This window comes from Dermacentor silvarum, chromosome 1 (genome assembly GCF_013339745.2).
Source record: "Dermacentor silvarum isolate Dsil-2018 chromosome 1, BIME_Dsil_1.4, whole genome shotgun sequence".
NCBI lineage: Eukaryota > Metazoa > Arthropoda > Arachnida > Ixodida > Ixodidae > Dermacentor > Dermacentor silvarum.
In genome coordinates, this window is record NC_051154.1 from 364,455,962 (window position 1) to 364,476,792 (window position 20,831).

At 47.6% G+C, this 20,831-nt stretch overlaps 1 protein-coding gene across 1 annotated transcript in view; it reads left to right on the forward strand.

The window, feature by feature from the left end:
• LOC119454015 (uncharacterized) overlaps positions 1-20,427 on the forward strand; it is a 35,253-nt gene extending 14,826 nt beyond the window's left edge. Inside the window, exons 2-5 of the mRNA XM_037716034.2 lie at positions 9,640-9,734; positions 10,270-10,451; positions 16,208-16,257; positions 19,747-20,427. Of these exons, the coding sequence (XP_037571962.2) occupies positions 9,642-9,734; positions 10,270-10,451; positions 16,208-16,257; positions 19,747-19,895 (474 nt within the window). The 5' untranslated portion in view covers positions 9,640-9,641 and the 3' untranslated portion in view covers positions 19,896-20,427. The remainder of the gene's footprint in view (positions 1-9,639; positions 9,735-10,269; positions 10,452-16,207; positions 16,258-19,746) is intronic.
• Positions 20,428-20,831: the final 404 nt, after the last annotated feature.

Here is a 20,831-nt window from a genome sequence, read left to right on the forward strand (position 1 = left end):
AATATCTCGATGCCCGCCTTTGTGAGTGAGAGCCGACTAATTTGGGCGTTTCGCTGTGCTTCAAAGAGTTCTGTTGCCGTGTTGTGTAGCCCCAATTGGAGGAGTCGTTCCGTGCTAGTGTTTCTAGGGAGGCTTAGGACCTTTTTCAATCCTGTTCTGATTAGTGTGTCGATTTTGTTCAGCTCCGTCTTCTTCCAGTTGAGGAAGGGAGCGGCGTAAGTTACGTGGCTGATGAGGAAGGCGTGAAATGCTTTCATGAGGTTGTCCTCTTTCAGTCCGTCCCTTTTGCTAGCGACCTGTGATATGACCCTGGTGAAGTTGTGGGTGCTCTTTGTGATGCGTCTTAGTGCCTCCGCGTTGTCATTGCTGTAAGCCCCAATGACCATGCCCAGGACCTTAATTGTGTTACACGTGGGGATGTTTCCTCCGTCCCTGGTGTGTAGGTGAACGGGGAGGAAGCTAAGGGGCTGTCTCTGCCTGGGGCCTTGTTTGCACAGGAGGAGTTCTGATTTGCTGGGGGAGAGCTTCAGTCCCGTGTTTGTAAGGAAAGCTTCCGTGGTGTCCAGCGCTTGCTGTAGGTTTTGCTCCAGAGTGCCTAGCGGGCCGCTCGTGGACCAAATGATGTCGTCCGCGTAAATCGCGTGCCCTACCCCCGGGACTTTCGAGAGTTTGTTTGCGAGATCGTGCATTTCGATGTTGAAAAGAAGCGGCGAAAGCACTGACCCTTGCGGGGTGCCGATGTTACCTAGCATGTGCTTTCTGCTTCTGATTTGTCCGACGTTTATGGTGGCCGTTCGGTTATCCAAAAACGATCTTACAAAATTGCGGAAATTTACTCCGAGATCTAAAGTGGAGATTTCGTTGAGGATGTGTTCGTGCCTGACCGTATCGAAGGCCTTTGTTAGGTCGAGTGCCAGGATGCCTTTTACATCCCTGGATTTGTTGTCTATGACGGCGCTCCTGATGAGTAGCATGGCATCTTGCGTGGATAGGGATTTTCTGAAGCCTACGAGATTGTGGCGGAATAGACCGTTTTCTTCAATGTGCTCTTTAATTCGATTGTGAATGGCATGTTCCGCGACCTTCCCGAGGCACGACGTAAGGGAGATGGGCCTCAGATTCTCTACATGGAGTGGTTTTCCGGGTTTGGGGCTGAGGAGTACATTGGCAGTTCGCCATTCGTCCGGCACCCGGCCTTCAGCCCATACCTCGTTAATTTTGCTCGTAATAATTTGTATGGCTTTGTCATCTAGATTTCTGAGTAGTTTGTTTGTTAGTCCGTCTGGGCCGGGAGCGGAGCGACCGTTTAGGTCGTGAAGGGCGTGCACAATCTCCGAAACTTCGAAAGGACGATCCAGCGAGAGTTGAGGTGTCCCCTTATACTCGCGTGTCGGGTCGTCCCACGGTACAGATTTGTGCTCTACCGGCAGGTAGATGTCTGCCAGGGTGTTAGGAAAGTCCCGCGGAATCGTGCCTTCTTTCGTATGAAGATGAATGAGCCTTTCGATCGTTAGTCGGGCATTACACTTGGTCGGTATGTTGCTGTCGGTGAAAAGGTTCTTGAGAAGGCTCCACTTGCTGCCCCTTCTCATTTTACCATCCGCCTCATTACAAACCTCGTCCAATTGCTCCGCATTCAACTTTCTAGAGTGTTCTTCGATCTCTTTGTTGATTTTCGTTAATTTAGACCTCAGCCTCATGTTTAGCTTCTGCAGTTTCCATCTTTGTCTTAGCGCGTTCTTGGCCTCCAGGAGGTGTGCGAGTCTGGAGTCCATGGCTGGTACCTCTAGGTCCACGCTTATTTCTTTAGTGGTGTTGGCCACTCTAACTTTCAGATTTTCCAGTAGCTCCTCGAAGGTTTCTATTTGTCTGCCCTCATTAGCCCTCATTCTTCTGAATAGATCCCAGTCGACGTAGGTGTACGTCTTGGGAGGAGTGGGTGTGATGCAGACGTTGATTTGCAGGATGTAATGGTCACTTCCAAGGTCCTCTTGCAGGTTGTCCCACGACCCGCCAGCGTTTCAGAGTAACGTCAGGGCCGGGGTGGTGTCCCTCTGAACCGAGTTGCCTCTGCGCGACGGGAACCTTGAGTCCGTGATGAGTTGCATGCCTAGGGTGTCCGCGCACTCGGCAAGGTTAATCCCTTTCCTGTCATTGGTGGCGTATCCCCAGACGGTGTTGTGCGCGTTGAAGTCTCCGGCAACGATCAGCGGCCTGTCCTTTTCTTGCGACGCGGCTGATGTGAGAAGTTTGTTAAAGTTCCTGAGTCTGTCAGTCGGGAAACTGTAGACGTTTAGTATGTAAAGGTTGTTCTTTAGGGCCCGACTGGGAATTATTTCTGTGAGCTTGGATTCCAGGCCTTTCTTGTATGTCGGAGTGCCCCTTTCCACAAAGCTGACGTCTTTGTTGATGAGAGTGACAATGCCCCTGGCTTGTTTGAACTCGGGGTCCAGGGTCGGCCTGGAAACCCTGTACCCCGAGAAGGACATGTTTTGAATGTTCTTTTCCGCCCCGCACTCTTGTAGGATGATGACGTGTGGCTTTTCTTTACATGATCTGACGAATTGCGTAAGGTTAGCTTTCTTTTTGTTGAATGAGTTACAGTTCCATTGCCAGATCTTGAAAAATTGTGGTGCGTTATCCATTGTAATGGTTTGGCATGGCCCCATTTATGCTCGGCTCACTCATTGGACCTGGCGGCCTGGAGGGTGCGGGCGGGGCAGGTGGGGGTCCCAGAACAGACATGGGCCCTGGGTCCGACGTGGGGATGATTTTCGTGGTTTTGGGATGAGCGATTGGTCTTTCTAGGCGGTCGAGTCTGCCGCAGATTTGCGTGAGTGCCTCCTTAATTTCAGTATTACCGATTGAAATGCGTTGTACTTGCTCTTCTTCTTGCTGCGCTCCTTAGCTTTGTTGTCACTAACGGAGGCGTTAGGAGCCTTGCTGGCATCAGACATAAGCGTGCCCACGTCGGATGTATCGTCATCGGTTTGGATGACGACGGCCCTGCATTTGTTTGTGTTGCACGGTGCGATAACGGACCCGGAAGATTGAGGGATGGGTGTCGGTGTGTTGTTTAAGATACGGCCTTCTAGCCTAGCTAGGGTTGCCCTGAGTTCAGCGAGTTCCTGTTCGAGTGCTTTGTTTTCCCGCTCTAGTGTGTGTATTCGCGGGTCTGGCACGTGCTCTGACTGTGCCTTACCTTGCTTGGAAGTTGGCGGTGCAGAGCCGTTGTTGCTGACCATGTCGGCCCAGGTCATTTTCTTGCCGGGCCACGTGGAGCTGGATCTGGACCGGGATCGGCCCCTGGAGCGGGAGCGCCTTCTAGATTGGGAGCGCCTTCTAGATTGGGAGCGCCTTCTAGATTGGGAGCGCCTTCTAGATTGGGAGCGCCTTCTAGATTGGGAGCGCCTTCTAGATTGGGAGCGCCTTCTAGATTGGGAGCGCCTTCTGGATTGGGAGCGCCCTCTGGATTGGGAGCGCCCTCTGGATTGGGAGCGCCCTCTGGATTGGGAGCGCCCTCTGGATTGGGAGCGCCCTCTGGATTGGGAGCGCCCTCTGGATTGGGAGCGCCCTCTGGATTGGGAGCGCCCTCTGGATTGGGAGCGCCCTCTGGATTGGGAGCGCCCTCTGGATTGGGAGCGCCCTCTGGATTGGGAGCGCCCTCTGGATTGGGAGCGCCCTCTGGATTGGGAACGCCCTCTGGATTGGGAACGCCCTCTGGATTGGGAACGCCCTCTGGATTGGGAACGCCCTCTGGATTTAGAGCACCCTCTGGAGTGGGAGCGCTGCTTGGGGATGGAGCCACCTGCCGGCTCCTTCTGCGCGGCCACTGGGTCGTTGACCTTGTCAGGGTTGGCTTCTCTGCCGGAGCGGTTTCGTCTTCTTCTCCTGCTTCTTCGCACGACGTATGGAATGTGAAATCTTTCACTACACGAACGGTCGCCCGTGGGGTGATTGCCCTCGCAGAGCTTGCATTTCGGGGTGCAGTTGTGTTCTTCTGCAGCGCCGTTTGGGAACGCTTCTCCGCAGTTGCGGCATTTGCTTCTCTCTTCTTTGCTACTGTGGCATACGTCAGCCCTGTGCCCGACCCGCCCGCAGGCGTGACAAACGTCGACTTGTTTGTAAAGCGAACATGGCAATAGGGCCGCTCCGCACATGACGTTGTTTGGAACTCGAAGCCCGTCGAAGACAATCACAACGACATGCGTGTTTTTGATTCTTTTAACTTCAATGGCGGTTGGGTTCGTTTGATTTACAATCATGCTTCTGAGGGCATGCTCTTCTATCGAGGGGTCAACGTTCCTGATGACCCCTTTGCACGTGTTTTGCGGCGCGGCCACGTATGCAGAGACCTCGAAAGCGCCGACTTTTGTGTGAATTTTCTGGATGCCGGCATAAGCGGCAGCGTTGGATGTGACTGGAGTCGAAATCACAATAATATTCTGTACCATGTTAGGGCAGATCGTGTCCTCCGATGCTTGTTGGTCGGTTAGCGCCGCGGCCATGGTCAGAGCCTTCGCCAGCAGCACCAAGTCCGCCTTCGAAACGTCGAGCCCTCCTCGGGGCCATACAATGACCTTAATCTCGTCTCTCGGCAGCCGGGGGAGCCGCTAAGCGGCTACGACCCTCTGAACTGTCGAGCAGGAGCGGGCGTTGAAACCGTTCTTCGTCGCCGTGCTTGCCTTCGTCGCAGCAGCAGCGGCCGCCGCGCTCTTTGCCGGATCTCGTCGTCGCCTGGCGCCTAGGGCGGTGGGCCACCCAGCTCCGTCGAAGTCTTCCGGATTGATGTCCATGCCTTCAACCGTCACCATTTCGGGCATCTTCGCCGTCTTTTCAGGGGCGACAGGGGCCTTTAGAGGCCCGGCGCCGCCGCGAGAGTGCTGTACTCGAAGCTAACCCTAGCTCCGTACTTGTAATTAAGCCTAGGCACCAATGTTCAATAACTCGCCGAAAAGTTCACTCACCCCAGCGAAAACGGTATCGTCGGAAAGCTCGCACAAAACTGGTTTCGAAAAAAACAAAATATCTGAATAACACCAAAAAGATGTCCGAAAACATTCAAAGAAGCGGGAGCCGACGCAGCCGCGTCTGCGCTCATTTGTAACTTCATCAGCCCCCGGTCGGGAGTTCTCAGTTTTTCAGTTTGGAATATTTCTTATTTTTCTCTTACGCATATATCCTGAATATATATCTATGTTCCCTTTGATTTAATTGCTTAGAAATACATTCACCATTCTTGGCGCCACGCAGTTAATAAACGTGGTTTATTTCACTCTCATATTGCTTTCTTCGATCATTGTCCCTGATCAATTGTCCTTGAACAAGAAGCGCGCGTAAAATGACACGATATCAATAATAAAATGTTCTTCCGTAGCTTAACGTTGCAGAGATACCAGTTACGTTTAGAAGACAGTGGTAAAAAGAACAGTTCACTTGGCTAAAGCTACATTTGGTACCGGCAGTCAAGTGTCATGGGCGCACCATAGCAACTAAAACAAAAAAAAATGTACTGCACAGACGTTCTTCGAGAAAAATTGGGCATCCGCCAGTGTCCGCGTGGCGAACGCGCACTCGCTAGCAGACGACGCGCTTGACAACGACAGCAAAATTGAAGACGTCGTGTTGTGTAATCCATGCCTCAAATAAATGTTTGGCAAATGGTGTAAACATAAATTTGTAGTTGAAATAAAGCACTATTTTAAGAGCGTACTATGCGCGATCAGCCTCGGCGCCCGTAGCGAAAGTACGTTGTATCGTAGCGAAAGTATATGCCGCGGAGCGCGTCCCCGCCCCAATTCCGTTCGCTCGCAGCGCCCTCGCACTATATTATTGCGATAGCAATTATATGGACACTTCAACCGGATTTCTGCCGTCGCCGTCGCCGTGAGGTTCCGTATAGATAAAATCTTCGCCGTGCGCCGTATGCCCGAGCGGAAGCGTGCGGGGACGCGCGCTATCACGGAGAGCGAACGCACTCAATCTCCCACGCGCAAGCAAGGAAGTGGGAAGCCAGCGCCGGGGGGAGCGGGAGGGGGGGGGGGGGGCACTAGTACTCTGCCAACAACCGCGCTCGTCGCTCGTCCGCGCACCGTCTCTTATCTCCACACGGCTCTGACCTCTGTGCATTCGCCGCTCAGTTTCCGTTGAAGCGATAGACCGCATGTACCTTCGCCCGCTGCGGCGTATGCGCTTGCTGCCAGCGTTTTGGCAGTCGTTGTCTGCAGTCATTCAGTGTGATCTATTCATGTTTGTTTGTGCGCGCTCACACTACGCTTATTCATTCAGTTAGTAATAGTCGGGCCACATTTTCCAACGCACGCTACACATGCAATGCTGCCCGGATCGGCAGTGCAGCGCTACAGGTGTGTCCCTTCGCACGCGCTGCCCATGGGAAGCGCTTCTCATCAACACCACCGTTTCGCACGCGCCTTCTCGTGGTCATCGAGTCTCTCTTCATGTCGGTCTACTTACGCCGCAGCACACCTGCTTACTTAATCAGCTCATGTTTACTACAATTCATATTGCTACCAAAGCCGCTCACCTTACTTCGTACGACATTGCTGTGTTGCTATCGCATTCATTGCTTCGCCCTTAGGGCGAAACTGACCTTTTTCAACACGCGGCGCCTCAACGGCAGAGCGCCGTTCGGCCCACTCGACCATTGTCTAGTACACTCTAATTTAAGTACACGTAAAAGAACCGCAGGTGGTCCAAATTTTCGGAGTCCCCCACTACGGCGTGCCTCAAAATCAGATAGTGGTTTTGGCACGTAAAACCCCATAATTTTTAAAAATGTAGTCATAAGAAGAGATTCGGTCATCGCAAAGGCACTGTTGATACATTACATGAAAAAAAATCCTAAACGAAATGTTTCGGTTGGATGACACGGGTGGTAAGTTTAGGCTGGATTGAAGTGACTTATGCTTGCATTGTGGCTGTTTTTTGAGTTAATAAAGTGAAGTTATTTTGTACCATTCCAAATCGGTGAGATTTCGATAGCATTGATGCCGTAACGATACGGAATTATTCCAGTTTGGAGCGAATTGGTGTTGTGTATAGTAATAAGTTAGTTATTGACGGTGATCTTGAAACTTTTCGCCGAAGGTGTAGCCCAGCATGCGGTTAGGATTATTATTTAGTTGTGCTATGTAGGTGGCCCAATTTAGATGGGCTGTTGCGTGCACCAAGATACTTGTACGATGAGTCTCTAATGGGACGTTGTTTGGGTGGTAAGGTGGCAAGATAGACGCAGCCATTGACACACACATTGCTCTGCATTTGTTCATATTGTTGTGGAGAAATAACGAAGGTGTGTCGAGCAGACGACGAAGACTGGCTGCTGCTTGGGAGTCATTTCTATTTTTTGTAACACACCCGTTTTCACCTGAACATATGGATTTTATTGCCATGGCAATTCTATGAACTCTCCAGGCACATTTCTGCCGTCGGCGTCGCCGTGAGGTTCCGTATAAAGTCCAAGGGTGACAAAATCGTCGCCGCGCGCCGTATGCTGCCTATGCGAGTGAAAGCGTGCGAGGGTGAGCCGGTGATGGCGGCTCAATCTCACGCACATAGGGGAGGAAAACGGGGAGGAAGCACGCCGTCTTCGGTCGTGCGCAACGCTACAGGTCGAGGGGAGAAAGGGGGCCTGTTCTACTCCGGAGGTTGCTGCGTAACGCGCTGCCACGCGCTCGCTCCCAGGCCGAACTATCTTGAAAGCCATCTGCGACGGGGGTCCGCCGTGCGTTGTTTTCGCGGTTTAGTTCGCGTTGATGCGAGATGCAGCACGAATGTGGATTCGCTCAATTCGAAGGCCGCGCTTCCTTATTCCAGCGTTTTGATGGCGAGTTGCCGCAGTCATCGAGAGAGATGCGTTCATGTTTGTATGTGCACGCGTGACACCGTGATTGTTCATTTATTTAGTATGCCTATGTTTACAAGTTTATACGGCCGTCAAGCTACCCTTACTTCGTATAAAGCTGTCTACTAATATGGTGTTTCGCCTTTCGGGCGAAAATGCAACTTTTTTTCCTGCCTCAATATGTAGTTCCATTAGCCAAGATTCACACCCATAAGTAATAGCATTAAAATAACATCTGAGTGCTGTCGCGTCGTTATCACAAGCTATACCCCTGAAAATTACGCGCTCATCAGCAATTGAATGAACCTGTGAAGTAATACGTGCAAGTAAATTGTTAATGCACTCTACATCAGGTTACACATAGGTTACACCTAGTAAGGGCAAGTTTTTGCAAGAATGTTCACCTTTACAATGTTTACAATGATGTAAGAGAAACCATGCTCCACACAACAACACCTGAAAGATTGTTCCTCTTCTGTGCAGAATGATATAAGTAAAACCATGTTCCACATGTTTTCCTGGAACGCCGTTTTGTTTAAATCGACGAGTATATTACCTGGAACAATACTCTATATATTCATATCAGAAACACTGTTTCAGCTAGCCAGGCCGCCTATGCTTAGAAATGACAGAAAGCAACTCTGTAACAATTCTGTACCTACAATAATGCCCCAAGCTGCTGCAGCAAATACCTGAAATAAATGAATGAATGAATGAATGAAACTACTGTTGCTCAGTTGAAGTCTCCATTATCTTGTGAATCATGCTGTGTCCTGATGGAAATAGCGCATCTTTTAGGCTCTGTAGGACAGCAAGACACGCACCAGCGCTGACCTGTCCTCCTGTCATACGGTCTGTGTAAAAGTTGCGCTACCCGCCGTGGTTGCTTAGTTGCTATGGTGTTGGGCTGCTAAGCACCAGGTCGCGGGATTGAATCGCGGCCGCATTTCGATGGGGGCGAAATGTGAAAACGTCCGTGTACTTAACTTTAGGTTGCCTTTAAAGAATCCCAGGTGGTCCAGATTATTCCGGAGTCCCCCACTACGGCGTGCGTCATAATCAGATTGTGGTTTGGGTCCGTAAAACACCAGAATGTAAACGTTGCGCTGTTTATTTCCACCATCGAGCTGTCTGTACCAACACGCCCAGATGTCTGCTCTTATGCTGTCTTGTTTGTATGCTAGATAAATTTTAGGCTGTTTATGAAATGTCACTGGGCAATAGATTCGACAACTGTCAACCGCGCTTGTCGCCACTGCCGCCTCCGCATTTCTTTTTTTACCTTAAAGATAAGAGAATATCCAAGAACGTTGCCATGCTGACTACTCCTTATTTGGTAAACGTAGCTTGCAGAGAACGATGTCGCGGATTCAATTTGTCATGACCTCACTCCAACAGGAACATTATGATAAAGAACTCGTGCACAAAACTGTCTTCTTGTGCGCGTTAACGAATTCCAGCTGGTCAACGTTAATCCTAGGCGACGGGTGTATTACGCAAATGTCCACCTAGTGAACATGTCCATTTCAGCAGCAACTGAAGTGGTGATTTGCTGGATTGCGCAACGCGCCAGAAAAAAACAGGCATCCTCAGCCTATTTTCACCTAGCTCACTCAGCTCCCGCCAATGAGCGGTTGTGAAAACGGACAGTCCACTTGGTGGAATACCCCTCTCCCCCCCCCCCCCCTGATGTCCTCTAACGCAGCATTTCGTGTGTTTTGCTTTGAGATGTTGAAAACCCGATCAATGAACTCACGACTGTATTTTCCATGCAGCCATGCCCTCTGCTTGCTGCACGAAACGTAAGCGCCATCTAGAAGCTTCGGTTCAGCAGCGTCTGTTCATGTCTTCAAGCTACAAGTCTGTAACTGTAAGCCCGTACTCTTGTGAAACACTCTTGTGAAAGCCTAAGCGATATTGCAAATGTCTGAATTGTACTACTCCTAATTACCTGTTCGGATTTTATTAACATTTTATTTTTTTATTTGAAAGGGACCTTTTTTGCAACTGCCGACGCAGCCGCTGAGGCTAAAGAAAGCTTGAGCCAAAAGAAAAGTTGAATGCTGTGTCAGAGGAGATGGTTCATAACTGCGCAAACAACTCAGCTATCTGTCCGCACAACCTGTCGTGCCATCGTGAAAAAGGTTGCGCGATGCTCGAATGTGAGTTTATTATTTTCCGCTATGAAAACAAGCTGAACAATGTTACCAACCTAACAGCCTTCAAACTTGTCCAGGACAGATACGAGTTGCAAAAATATGTATGGTATGTAGATAGTAGTTGGAAGAAGATTCGGCAAAATGGCTTGCATAGCTCATGTCGCCTAAATGTTAAAAGCAGTCAGCACCTGGTATATAGAGTCGTGACTTTCTTATTTTGGAGTTTTTTTTTTGGTTGATGCGCAGTTTCAAGGCACCTTCAGTTCGGACAAATCGCGTGTAGACAGACACGCTGGCTGCAGGCCTGCTGCTTCAGCCTCCCAGCGCCCCGAGTGGAATGACAGCACCAGGGTCTCAGCCCCCGTTGACAAGTTCTGCAGGAAAGAGACGTACAACAAGACACGTGCTTTTGCCAAGGCAGCTAGGAAGTGAGTGCGAAAGTGGAAGAGAATGTTTGTAGCCATCTTGTTGCGAATTTTCTATTTCACGAATTTATACTTTCGTGCGAACGGAAGAAGACTGCTCAGAGGCAAAATTAGTTTTGGCGTTGTTTTTATTTCCTGCGGGTATCCTATAAGGATGTCCGAAATTGTCTTCTTGCTTAAGTACCTAAGTTGGGTGCTGAAAGCAAGATCTGCTTCTAAGTTGACCTTGTCCTAATAATAATTATGGTAAATTGCTTTCGTTTACCTCAAGCAGCAACGAAAGTGTAAAATAGTGTTAGGTTGGCATGCTGACCCTGCATCGTACATTTTCATGCTATATTCTGATATACAAGACGTACTTCAAGGGGGCTTTTAATGAGTTAGCATTAGGAGTGCTAAAGTCGAAGAATGTGTGGGTGTGAAGTGTAGTATAGGTAGAGAAGGGGTGGGGGGGCTTAAACAGCGCACCCACGTGTGTTGTGCAACTTGCAGTGGTCTGCTCTGGACGCCACTGTCACTTGCACTTCTCTGCTCGTGAAGGTAGGTCGTATCGAGTGCACTCCTGAACAGCACTTCGCAATGTGGCGAATGCGTTTAAAATCATCAATCAGGGACTTCAAATCAGTACGACGTAATGCTCACGTCAATTTCTCTCGCATTACCGCTAGATCGCCACTGAAATTTTTATCTATGGGGACGCGTGATTCAGGCGAATTAGTGTCAATTCTCTTGAAATCTTGCTTCAAGATCATGGTAAAGGCCAATTCCATACTGTTCTGCATCCATCGGACTTCGTATCCATGATGAATACTGTACATAATTGTTACCGATTGGAACACAATGAACACATCTTTAAACTAAATTATGGATTGTCACCGAATTGAGGTGTTCACCAATGCTCAAACTACGTGACTGAGTTTGTAAGATCAGACATAAGAACAAAAAGACGGTTAAATGAAAGAACAGATCACGTTTGTATCGATATCGCCGAGCACGCTGAAGCCACTGGCCATGATTTGCGCTGGACGCAATCGTTAGAACCACCTTTATCTAGTGTTACTACACATTCCAACAACTAGGTATACGTTTAATCGCAGTGGCCGCAGCCTTCCGACTGGCCACTTGCGCGCATTGGGTTTACTTATATTTCTCAGAAACCTCAGCTGTCACTATTAAGATTGTTCCCGCGCGGGAGAAAAACTTCGTTTGTTTGTTTTTTATTAAAGCCCTGGTGTTTGTAGAGGATGCTAAAGCAAATATGGTGGCACGCAATGCCCGTAGGATTACACCATCTTGTTTGGGAGCAGGAGCTGGAGCGGGAGCAGGCGGCAAACTCAAATCGTTAGTTGTCGCCATTCAGTTAACGTTTCTTTAACCGGTTTCGCTCTGCACCACCATGCAGATACAGAAACGAGTAACACAGCAAATAATTTCTCATTACCCTAAATGTGTTGGGAGACATTTACAGGACAACATGAGTCTACCTTTTCAAGCATTTGATTGGCTCTTTGTACTCATCTTGTGACTTCCATACTTAAAAAACGCGTAACGAGGAACTGAAACACTTTTCTAAATAATCGTAGAATGACATTACTACTAAATCACACCGCTTCAAAAATCTCCCGCTGCAAACATTTTTCGAGTCCTTCAAGAACAAGCGAAGGTATGCGTAATTATCGCACCAATCAGCGGCTTTCCGTCTGTTTCATTTCCACTATCGCTCTGGAAGCTACAGAGGGCAGACGGCAAGGGGGTGCAAGAGAGCATTTCTCCGCTGGCCGCGTCCAAAGGTTGAACGCGAGACGGCTCGTGGCGGCACCCCGTATCTACGCTACGCTTTTCATCTCGGATGGCACGCGCAACACACGCAGTAACGCGGAACTGTCGTGTTAATTTCATTTCACAACATCAGGGGACCAGAGAGTATCAGGGGCTACGCACACCTTTTTCTGCGCCACCAGAGGAACCCCATTGTGGGAAGAAGCATGCGAGGTCTTAGTCACGCGCGCCGTTAGCGTAGTCTACGAAATTCCGCTTATTTGCGGAAGGGTCTAAATAGGACAGGCCGCTGTAGCAATGATCGATCTCGGGAATACGAGCTGGGAATATGAATCGCAGTTTCGCCAGAAAGGCAAAGTATCGATTGCGATAGCAAGGTGCATCTTTTTAGCGTGCACCATCAATTTAAACGACGCGTGCGTTTATTGTGCGACTTTATGCGCCTGGCGGCAGCATTCTCTCTCGGTAGATTTATTGGTCTTTTTTTTCTCGATAGACAGTTAAAACAATTCTTGGGGCATCCATATAACGTGCAATAAATTTCGAAATTGCGGCATATGCGTGCTCTGCTTCGCTGCGCGTTGACTGCAACAATATTAATGAAATGTCTTCGCGCCGCCCCGCACGGCGGCGCCACCACCTCGTTTCACATGTTACCACTGTTCTAAGTTCGGCTCCGGCGCGCTCGATGAGAGGTACTGCAGATTGGGCAAGTTGGTGCATCGTATTCGTGACTTCCTTTAGCGCAGCTCAGTTTGAGTATGAAGGGAAAAAGGGACAGGTGACAGGGTGAGCGCAATTCACGTTCCTTGCAAATTCACGTTCCTTGCATGATAAAGCTAGAGGGTGTGCTTACGCACAGCTTTTGACATTTCAAAATGGCATCAGCCTCAATAATCTCACGCGTCACTTGATTGTGGCTACGTCCTATGATGATGCATCTGTCGTAGTGGTTTGCAGCCGCAAGATTTGCAATGTATGGCAAGGAACCCGATTGATGAAATTAGCATTGTAATTATGCTCGCGCAAGCGATCGTTAATACACCTACCGGTCTGCCCAATGTAGGCACTGTTATACGACTGGGGAAACTTATACACTACTGCGCGAGTGCAATCAACTGCGCGAGTGAAAAAGACATGTTAACAAGTATGTTGATTGCATAAAACCAGTTGAAAGTTAGCGCTCACCCTGTCACCTGTCCGTTTTTCCCTTCATACTCAAACTGAGCTGCGCTAAAAGAAGTCACGAATTCGATGAGAGGCTTTACCGGATGGCGTTGGAACAAAATGCCGGGAGTATACGCAACTCCGTTCTCTTTGGGAGCATATACAGGGGCACTAAGGGCTCTGGCGCCCGTGGAGCCTGCAGTATAAGGCAGACCACACGAAGTCTTATCGTGCGCGTTGCCTCTTTGCACGCGTTGCGAAAGATTTTCTCAGGGTATATCCCATGCAATTTTTCAGCCCTGCCTCGTGCTAAGGCCCGCAATGTTTGCCATCTTCACCGTTAATCCATTTGTGCCTTCATTTTCCTTATACCCTTTATTGTGGTAGCAATTATATGGACACTCCAGGGGCACTTCTACCGTCGCCGTCGTCGCGATGTTCCTTATAAACTCCAAGGGCGATTACATCATCGCCGCACCCCGTGTGGTGTACGTGCCAGTGAAAGCGTGCGACGGTAAGCCCATGATGGTGGCTCAATCATTCTATTCAGCGCGCGGCCCTGCTGAATAAAGCGTAGATGTACAACAGCTCCTTTGCAATGTTTATTGACGAAGTTAAAAAAACAGGATCAAGTAAGCGCAAATCTGCTTTCGCATTTCGATAATAATTACGTACTTCCGTCAAAAGCCGACATTCAGCTCACACTCGGCCGCGGCCACTCGCATATGAATTAAACTTTGGCCACCCTGCTTATCGGTGTCGTAGCCATCGAGTCTCGCTAATTTCGACTAGTTTTGAAAACTGAACTAGCCTCGAAACACGCGAAAGTTAAGGTAAGACCAAACGCACGCTTGCCAGCGCGTGCTCTCTCCTGGCCGCTCCTGCTTAGACGCCTTCGCAGACTACGCTTCGTACTGAGCTATTGATAACGCTTAAAAATCCGCAAGTTGGATGTCGCTACTATCCGTCTGTCGTGCTGGAGAAAGCCGGGCTGCACCACGTAGCACGGCCATACTAGAGAATACGAACGCGAGCACGCATTCAAGCCCAGTCATGCACAAAGCAAACGCTGCGCATACGCACTACAGTTACATGTAGGTGCAGTCTGCTACATATGGTAGATAACGCCGCAGGTTGCTGCCACACATCCGCTGGCAGACCACACAGCGACTGGTTGAGGACAACCGCGTCTGGCTTACGTTTGGCGCGTCGTAGGTGCAAAAAATTGGAAGTAATGGTGTCTGTATGAACACCCAAAATCAAAGTTTAACTGCTCGCCACGGTGACGTTCAGTAGGCGGAGTGTTGTGGGCATGCCCCGCTCTGCCGTAGCCTTCGCAGTGCAAGGCATTGAAGAAGGAGCGGAAGGAGTGGCAAGGGTGTTTGATTGCCAATAACTGCGCTTCTGCGGAATGCATTGACGTACTTTGACAAGGACGTATGCAGACATGCGTACACACGCACGGAAAACACGTACACGTGCGTATTTTTGGACGCACATACGCACACGCAGTTACAGACGCGCACAGGCGTTCCTTGGCCATGCTTTGCCCTTTCGCCTCAAAACACCAAATTCATCAGACGCGCGCACAAACACACGCACGCAAGCGCGCAGACACCTGCACAAGAACTCGGACGCACACTCGCGCACTAAGCTAGCCGAAAACACGCCGAAGAAAGGCGTCCGGCAAGCAGTCAGAGTAGTACACGACCGATGCAGGGAGAGCCAATATGGCGCAGGCTCTTTCGAAAGGCGGTGCGAACTGGGTCAACGGTAGCCTCTACTCTGAACGGTGCTGCTGCTATGGAAGCGCCCTAGCAAGTTCCCTTCGTTTGGTCACTTCAATGCTCAATGCGCTCCTCGTCTCCGAGTGGAGACATAACGCATCGGTGCTCTGCTTTTTGAACCTAGACAGCCAGATACAGAAAACCGGCTTGGCGAGGGAAAGAATGTTTCGCACTATAAAGGAGCATTGCGGGCGCTCAACGACATCGGTAGAGCGCACAAAGCAGCTAGCAATAGCAAAGCAGCAGCTATAGCCAGCACTCTAAGGCTAACAGACGTGTGTTCATGAACGGCAGCAAGGAAAGCAGACGACACTGGCGCTGGTTCTTTATGGTCCAAGTCGTGCGTCACGTCCGGCGACGGGTAATGGCGGCGTTTATTGCAGTTTCGGTATGATAAACAGATTTTCGAGCGTGTTGTGACGCATCCACTCGATCTTCAAGTGTAAAATTTTCGCACAGGGACTTCTGTATTTCTAAATTACTTGAAATGGATGTTTCTAAGTGGTCGAAAATTTCATTGCTGATGGCATTGAAACAGCTCTTTCGTTTCTGTGGAAAACTTTCTAACATTATAATGCACCAAGCGTCTTCAAGGCGTAGCCCGTAGATTTTCGTGCCGTTCTGCGACAAAGCCTTCTAGTAGAAAGAGCTTACACAGTGAAGCCACTTTCTACTTCATGTCACCAATTACGTGCAGTGCAACGAATGTTATGCTTCGCGTCAGGCAACAGTAAAAGCGGACCAGCACAAAAAAAACCCTCTGTTGTCCACATTTGATGGCGCTGCGCTGATTGAATGAAATCGCCATAGAAGGTTAGTAAAGCACAATAGGCGAGCCCTCTTCCGTTCTCGGCAACACGCAGCAGGGTTTCGTCTTTGATCGGTTAACGCGAGCCTTGGCTGTACTGCACGGAGTTGATACCGTGATAAACCTTATGCGTGCAGATGTCATCATGTGTTTATAATGTGAATCACCTTTACCGTGTGTATGGTAGTTGGCATCGTGGCTTCCGTGCTTTTTTCCAGGACAGGGCAGGATGCGGACGCTCGGGTAAAGACGGACACAATGGAAGAAGGTATTTTTCACTACCTTTCTGTTAAGATTATTCAGGCTATGTTGCGTGAATAAGAAACGCATACAAGGATGCATTTTTAAAGGCACTAAATGTTTTTTTTTTCGCGCCGCCTAATGCTGAAAACATGCGGTGAACCTGTTGAACTAAAATATTAAGGCTTTTTTTTTTCAATCGCACGAAGTTTTTTCAAATTGCCTGTCGCAGTGAGCACAATTCGAACCATTGATCCAAAATAGAGGATGAAGCGGGGCCCTACGAGATAATCAATTTGTAATTGAATAATTACCATAATTACGCCAATTACCATTTTATAGCTTTAGCGCACATATTTCAGTTTACGAATTGCAGCTAGTGAGTAAGCAAAGCATGTCGTCTTAGAAAGAATCCTCAGGATACGCAAGTTTCGATATACCAATATTCAGTGTCCGACAAAATGCGGCGGCATTCCAGTTAAGTTTTTGCTTGAATGCATAAAACAGCATTTTATTTCAAAAGTAAGTTGGACAACGCTGAATTTTCACAGCAAGTTTAACGGTGCATATGTCAAAACTGACACCGTCCTCAAAATTCGTTTTACGTCAATATGCCTTGCAAACTAGCCATCTGCGATTCGTAGATTGAAATGTGTGTGATAAAGTCAATAACTAAGGTTACTTAGCGTAATTATGCTAATTCAATGAAGCATTTCGACTTCACCCAGTAATGCTGCCTTATAGAGTATTTTGGGCAAATGATTATAATTGTGCCATCTGCCCCAGGAAATTTTTACAATTTCTGGAGCCAAAAGAAGCATCTTGTGTCTCCTGCTACTAAAGGGACCCGAATCAGTAATGCTGCAGTAATTTTCCTAAAATTGCTAACTAAACACTGAATTTTAATTTATTTGGTGGAATAATTCTGCCGGAAATGAGGGCAATACCTTCTTCAATTTCGTTCCGAAACCGTAGCGCAGATGCCTCAACATCACGTCACAAATTTTCAAGTACGCTCAAATTTGGACTGATTCTTCACAGAAAATTTATTTTAAGCTGATCTAGGGAGTCGTTGTCATCTTGAACGCCGGTGAATCCTTGTTTACCAAAAAACAAAAGAAAATCAGTTACCTACGCTCGAGCAGAGTTCATCAAAAGATAACGATGTCACGATGAGCTGGAATGAAAGCTTTAGGGTGGTGTCGACCTTTTTTTTCTTCTGTAATTTCTTCGCCTCATTTCATTACGAGAATTCTGGCGTTGCTGTTATAGAAGAGTGATTTTAGGAGACCTTAACTAAATATTGTTCTTTTGTATTCCTATAACAAAAAAACAACTTTAGCTGGGTGTCTATCTAAAAACATGGGAGCGGAAAAATTTTTCCGCGGAACTGAAATTGGTTGTTCGTTGCATTTAAATGAAAAGAGCAGTCTAGTGATCATCGGAAGCTAACTTGCTTAGGCCGTGAATTGTTTTACAAGTATTTGAATTGCAACATTAAGGAACAATACGTTTTCATTTATAAATAATTCTGTTGTCACAATTCCCTAAAGAGCAACTACATAGACATCTAAAGCGGACAAGATAATGTAATATACACCGATATGAAACTTACTGCTAACTTGCGAGTTTGGTTTTTGTTAACCCTCGTAAACATTACAACAATGTTAAGTGGTTAACTCGTATGAAACTTATCCGCTTGAGTTGCTTTAAAAGGTGCAGTTCACGAAACTGCTAAATCTGGTTCGAGTGCAGAATTGTTAATTTGTAAACATCCTGCATCAATTTATACTGATTTGGGGCAACTTTTGTGAAAAGTACGTGGTTGTAAATGAAAATTTTGCATCTACTATTGCTAGATACATTGATGTATAGCCGGCGCGAAGAACGTAGACAAGGTCACCAACAAGCGCCACTACCAGTAGAAGTTTGTATTGAGAAAAAATATTTTAACAACTGCACGCTTGCACATCTGATCATGCAAAAGGCACCAACAAACATGTCACGCGACGGGGTGTGGAATGACAGATTTGACTCCGAAAGAGCAAAATCAGTGGTATACAAAGAAAGAGACGTATCGCTGACACATTTATCCCCATATTTCTTTATATAAAACGCATTCAGGGTTTCTCTTGCGGTGGAGGCTTTGCTCCTGCCAAGAATTCTAACATCCTCTCACATCCACACCCGTTAACATGCGTCGCCAAGTGCAATCAGTCCTATTGAAGTTTTACGCATGCTCCCTCATTCTGTCATTCACGCAGTTCCCAGTCTGCTCAACATAGGACTTGCCAACGAAGGATGCACTATGCACCATTCGTACACCACTGATGTGGATCATTAAGTGAATGTCGCGCAATGTCTCTTGTCGATTGCTCCTTTTTTACGCCATCATTGTAAATCAGAAAACAAAGGTTTTTTGAGGTTGGTAGGGACAGAGAACACAACAGGCACACCGAATTTCCCAACAACTTTCTTGATCTCGTGAGTAATGTGCAGAGAGGGCACCACTTCAGCCCGCACCTTTTTTTGTTGGGTCTCAGTGCTATTCCAGCTAGTTCTATATTTTACAAGCTTCTGCACTATGCGTTTAATAAATCCCACTAATGAAAAACGAGCAAAGCCAGCTGGCATGTGTCTGCACGCCTGAATTCGAAAACTTACCGAAATCATATGTGGTCAAGAGTTCTTTGTGGCAGAAAAGACAGCAGCGATAGCCCTTTTGACCGTCTTCGAACGTGCAGATCCATACAAGAGGTGCTCTATTGTCCGTGGACAATAATAAGCCTAACTGACTTGTTTCTTCAAGAACTGCAGCTTCATATTAAAAACCTAATAGAGCCGGACGGCGGGAGTTCTAGTCTAAAGGCCATGCCTTGGCCATGTTGTCTAAAACGGATAAAATCTCGCCAACCAAAAATCGCCCTTCCTAAATGATTGCTCATATATGTAAAATTCTTAAGAATACAAATTGTTAAACTTCTCCAAATAACTGTCGAATCCAGCAAGTGATTCGAGACCGGCTGACATCATGTCCTTGTTGTTGGCTTTTGTATGCCCATGCGTCTACTTTTATACGTCTCAGTTTCATGCTCAAAATAAACTTGAGTTGGGAGTGGCGTTTGCTTGTTTTTGTCCTTTCTTTGCCATGCCTATAGCATGACATCTAAGAAACAACTTGCTGAAGAACAGGCTTTGATAGGCAGTTGTTAGAATCTAACTTTATCTCTCAAATACCACAAATTTTATCCAAATCAATGCAGCGATTGTCTAACCAGAGAATTTCTGTTTTTTCGCTCAACGGCCAAGTTTGATGTATCATCTCAAGTTCGGAGTACTGCACTGGTGTGGGTGGTCACCAACCAGCTTTGTGGAAAGGCTAACCTAGTAGTTTTCCGGACGGAATGAATGTGCGGTCATCGTGATTACTTAATTCAGTACTCCAGTAGTTTGTAAAAAAAGTTTGTATGTAAAAGCACTGTTATAATACATTCTCTCCTGTTCCTCTCTGCAATAGCGACCAAATCGCCAAGGACCTCCGGGCTGCTCGCCTTCAAGCTCCCGGACTTCTCTTTCCTCTTTAAACCAGTCTGCTTCTCCCCTGACTGTTCTGACGTCGACCGTCATTTTCAGGCCTGGCCTCAAAAAAAGGCTCGCAAGTTCTAGCCATAACCTACTGGTGCAACCCTTTGAACTGACATTTTCCTATGCTTATGTGTTTCTAAATATGTACTACACGTAGTAAATTTTTGGGTCGGCGTAACTGCTGACATTTCTTATAGAAAAGCTTGTGGTTCCCACCTTGTATTCATGTCATAACTCTTCTCTGTGCAAATATTGGTAAGTGTGTATGTAGACGTTTCTGCATAACGACAGTTGCAACACAGTCGATTTTTCACAAGTCCAGGAATCCGGAACATTCACTACTGCCACGAGGCCGACCCTGGCGTAATGCGGTTGGCATAAATCTATGGAAAGCGTTTAAAAAAGAGATTGCCGAGCAATGCCTCGTGTTTCGCAAATTGCACCATATCCACTTAATCCCGCCAACTGTCTCACGCCTTATGTCGCGTCTAGTTTAACTGCGCTGGCTGGATTTTTTTCCTGGGACACTTTCGTAGACCCGTTTAAAATGGACGGGGTGATTGTTTAAATGCTGATTGCAGCGCAGCGAGAACTCATCCGATAATTGATCCCTAGTTGCATATACTCTAGTTTTCCCTCTATATGTAGGTCCCGTTTGGTTTTCTTCTTCCGCGGGCTGATTTTTTTTTTCTGGGGCGCTTTTGTTAATCTACTATGCGGAGAAGCGGCGCTACTGGGGCAAAAGATTCGTCCGTCGTTGAATTGATGGGAAAGCGCTCGTCGATCACGTTAGAACTCGAACTCGAATGTGAAACTTTGATTGACATTCGCGCCCTGACATATGAGGCAAGATGACATTGGTCAGATTCGGCAACAAGTATCGGAAAAAATGGCTTGATAGTGACATTAAAGCATTAAGCTTTGCTGCGAGCGCCATTTTTCTCAAGTTTCAGCGCATGGTAAAATGTTTGGATATTTAGAAAGGCAAGCATTACATTCCAGCTTAAGTCATGAAAA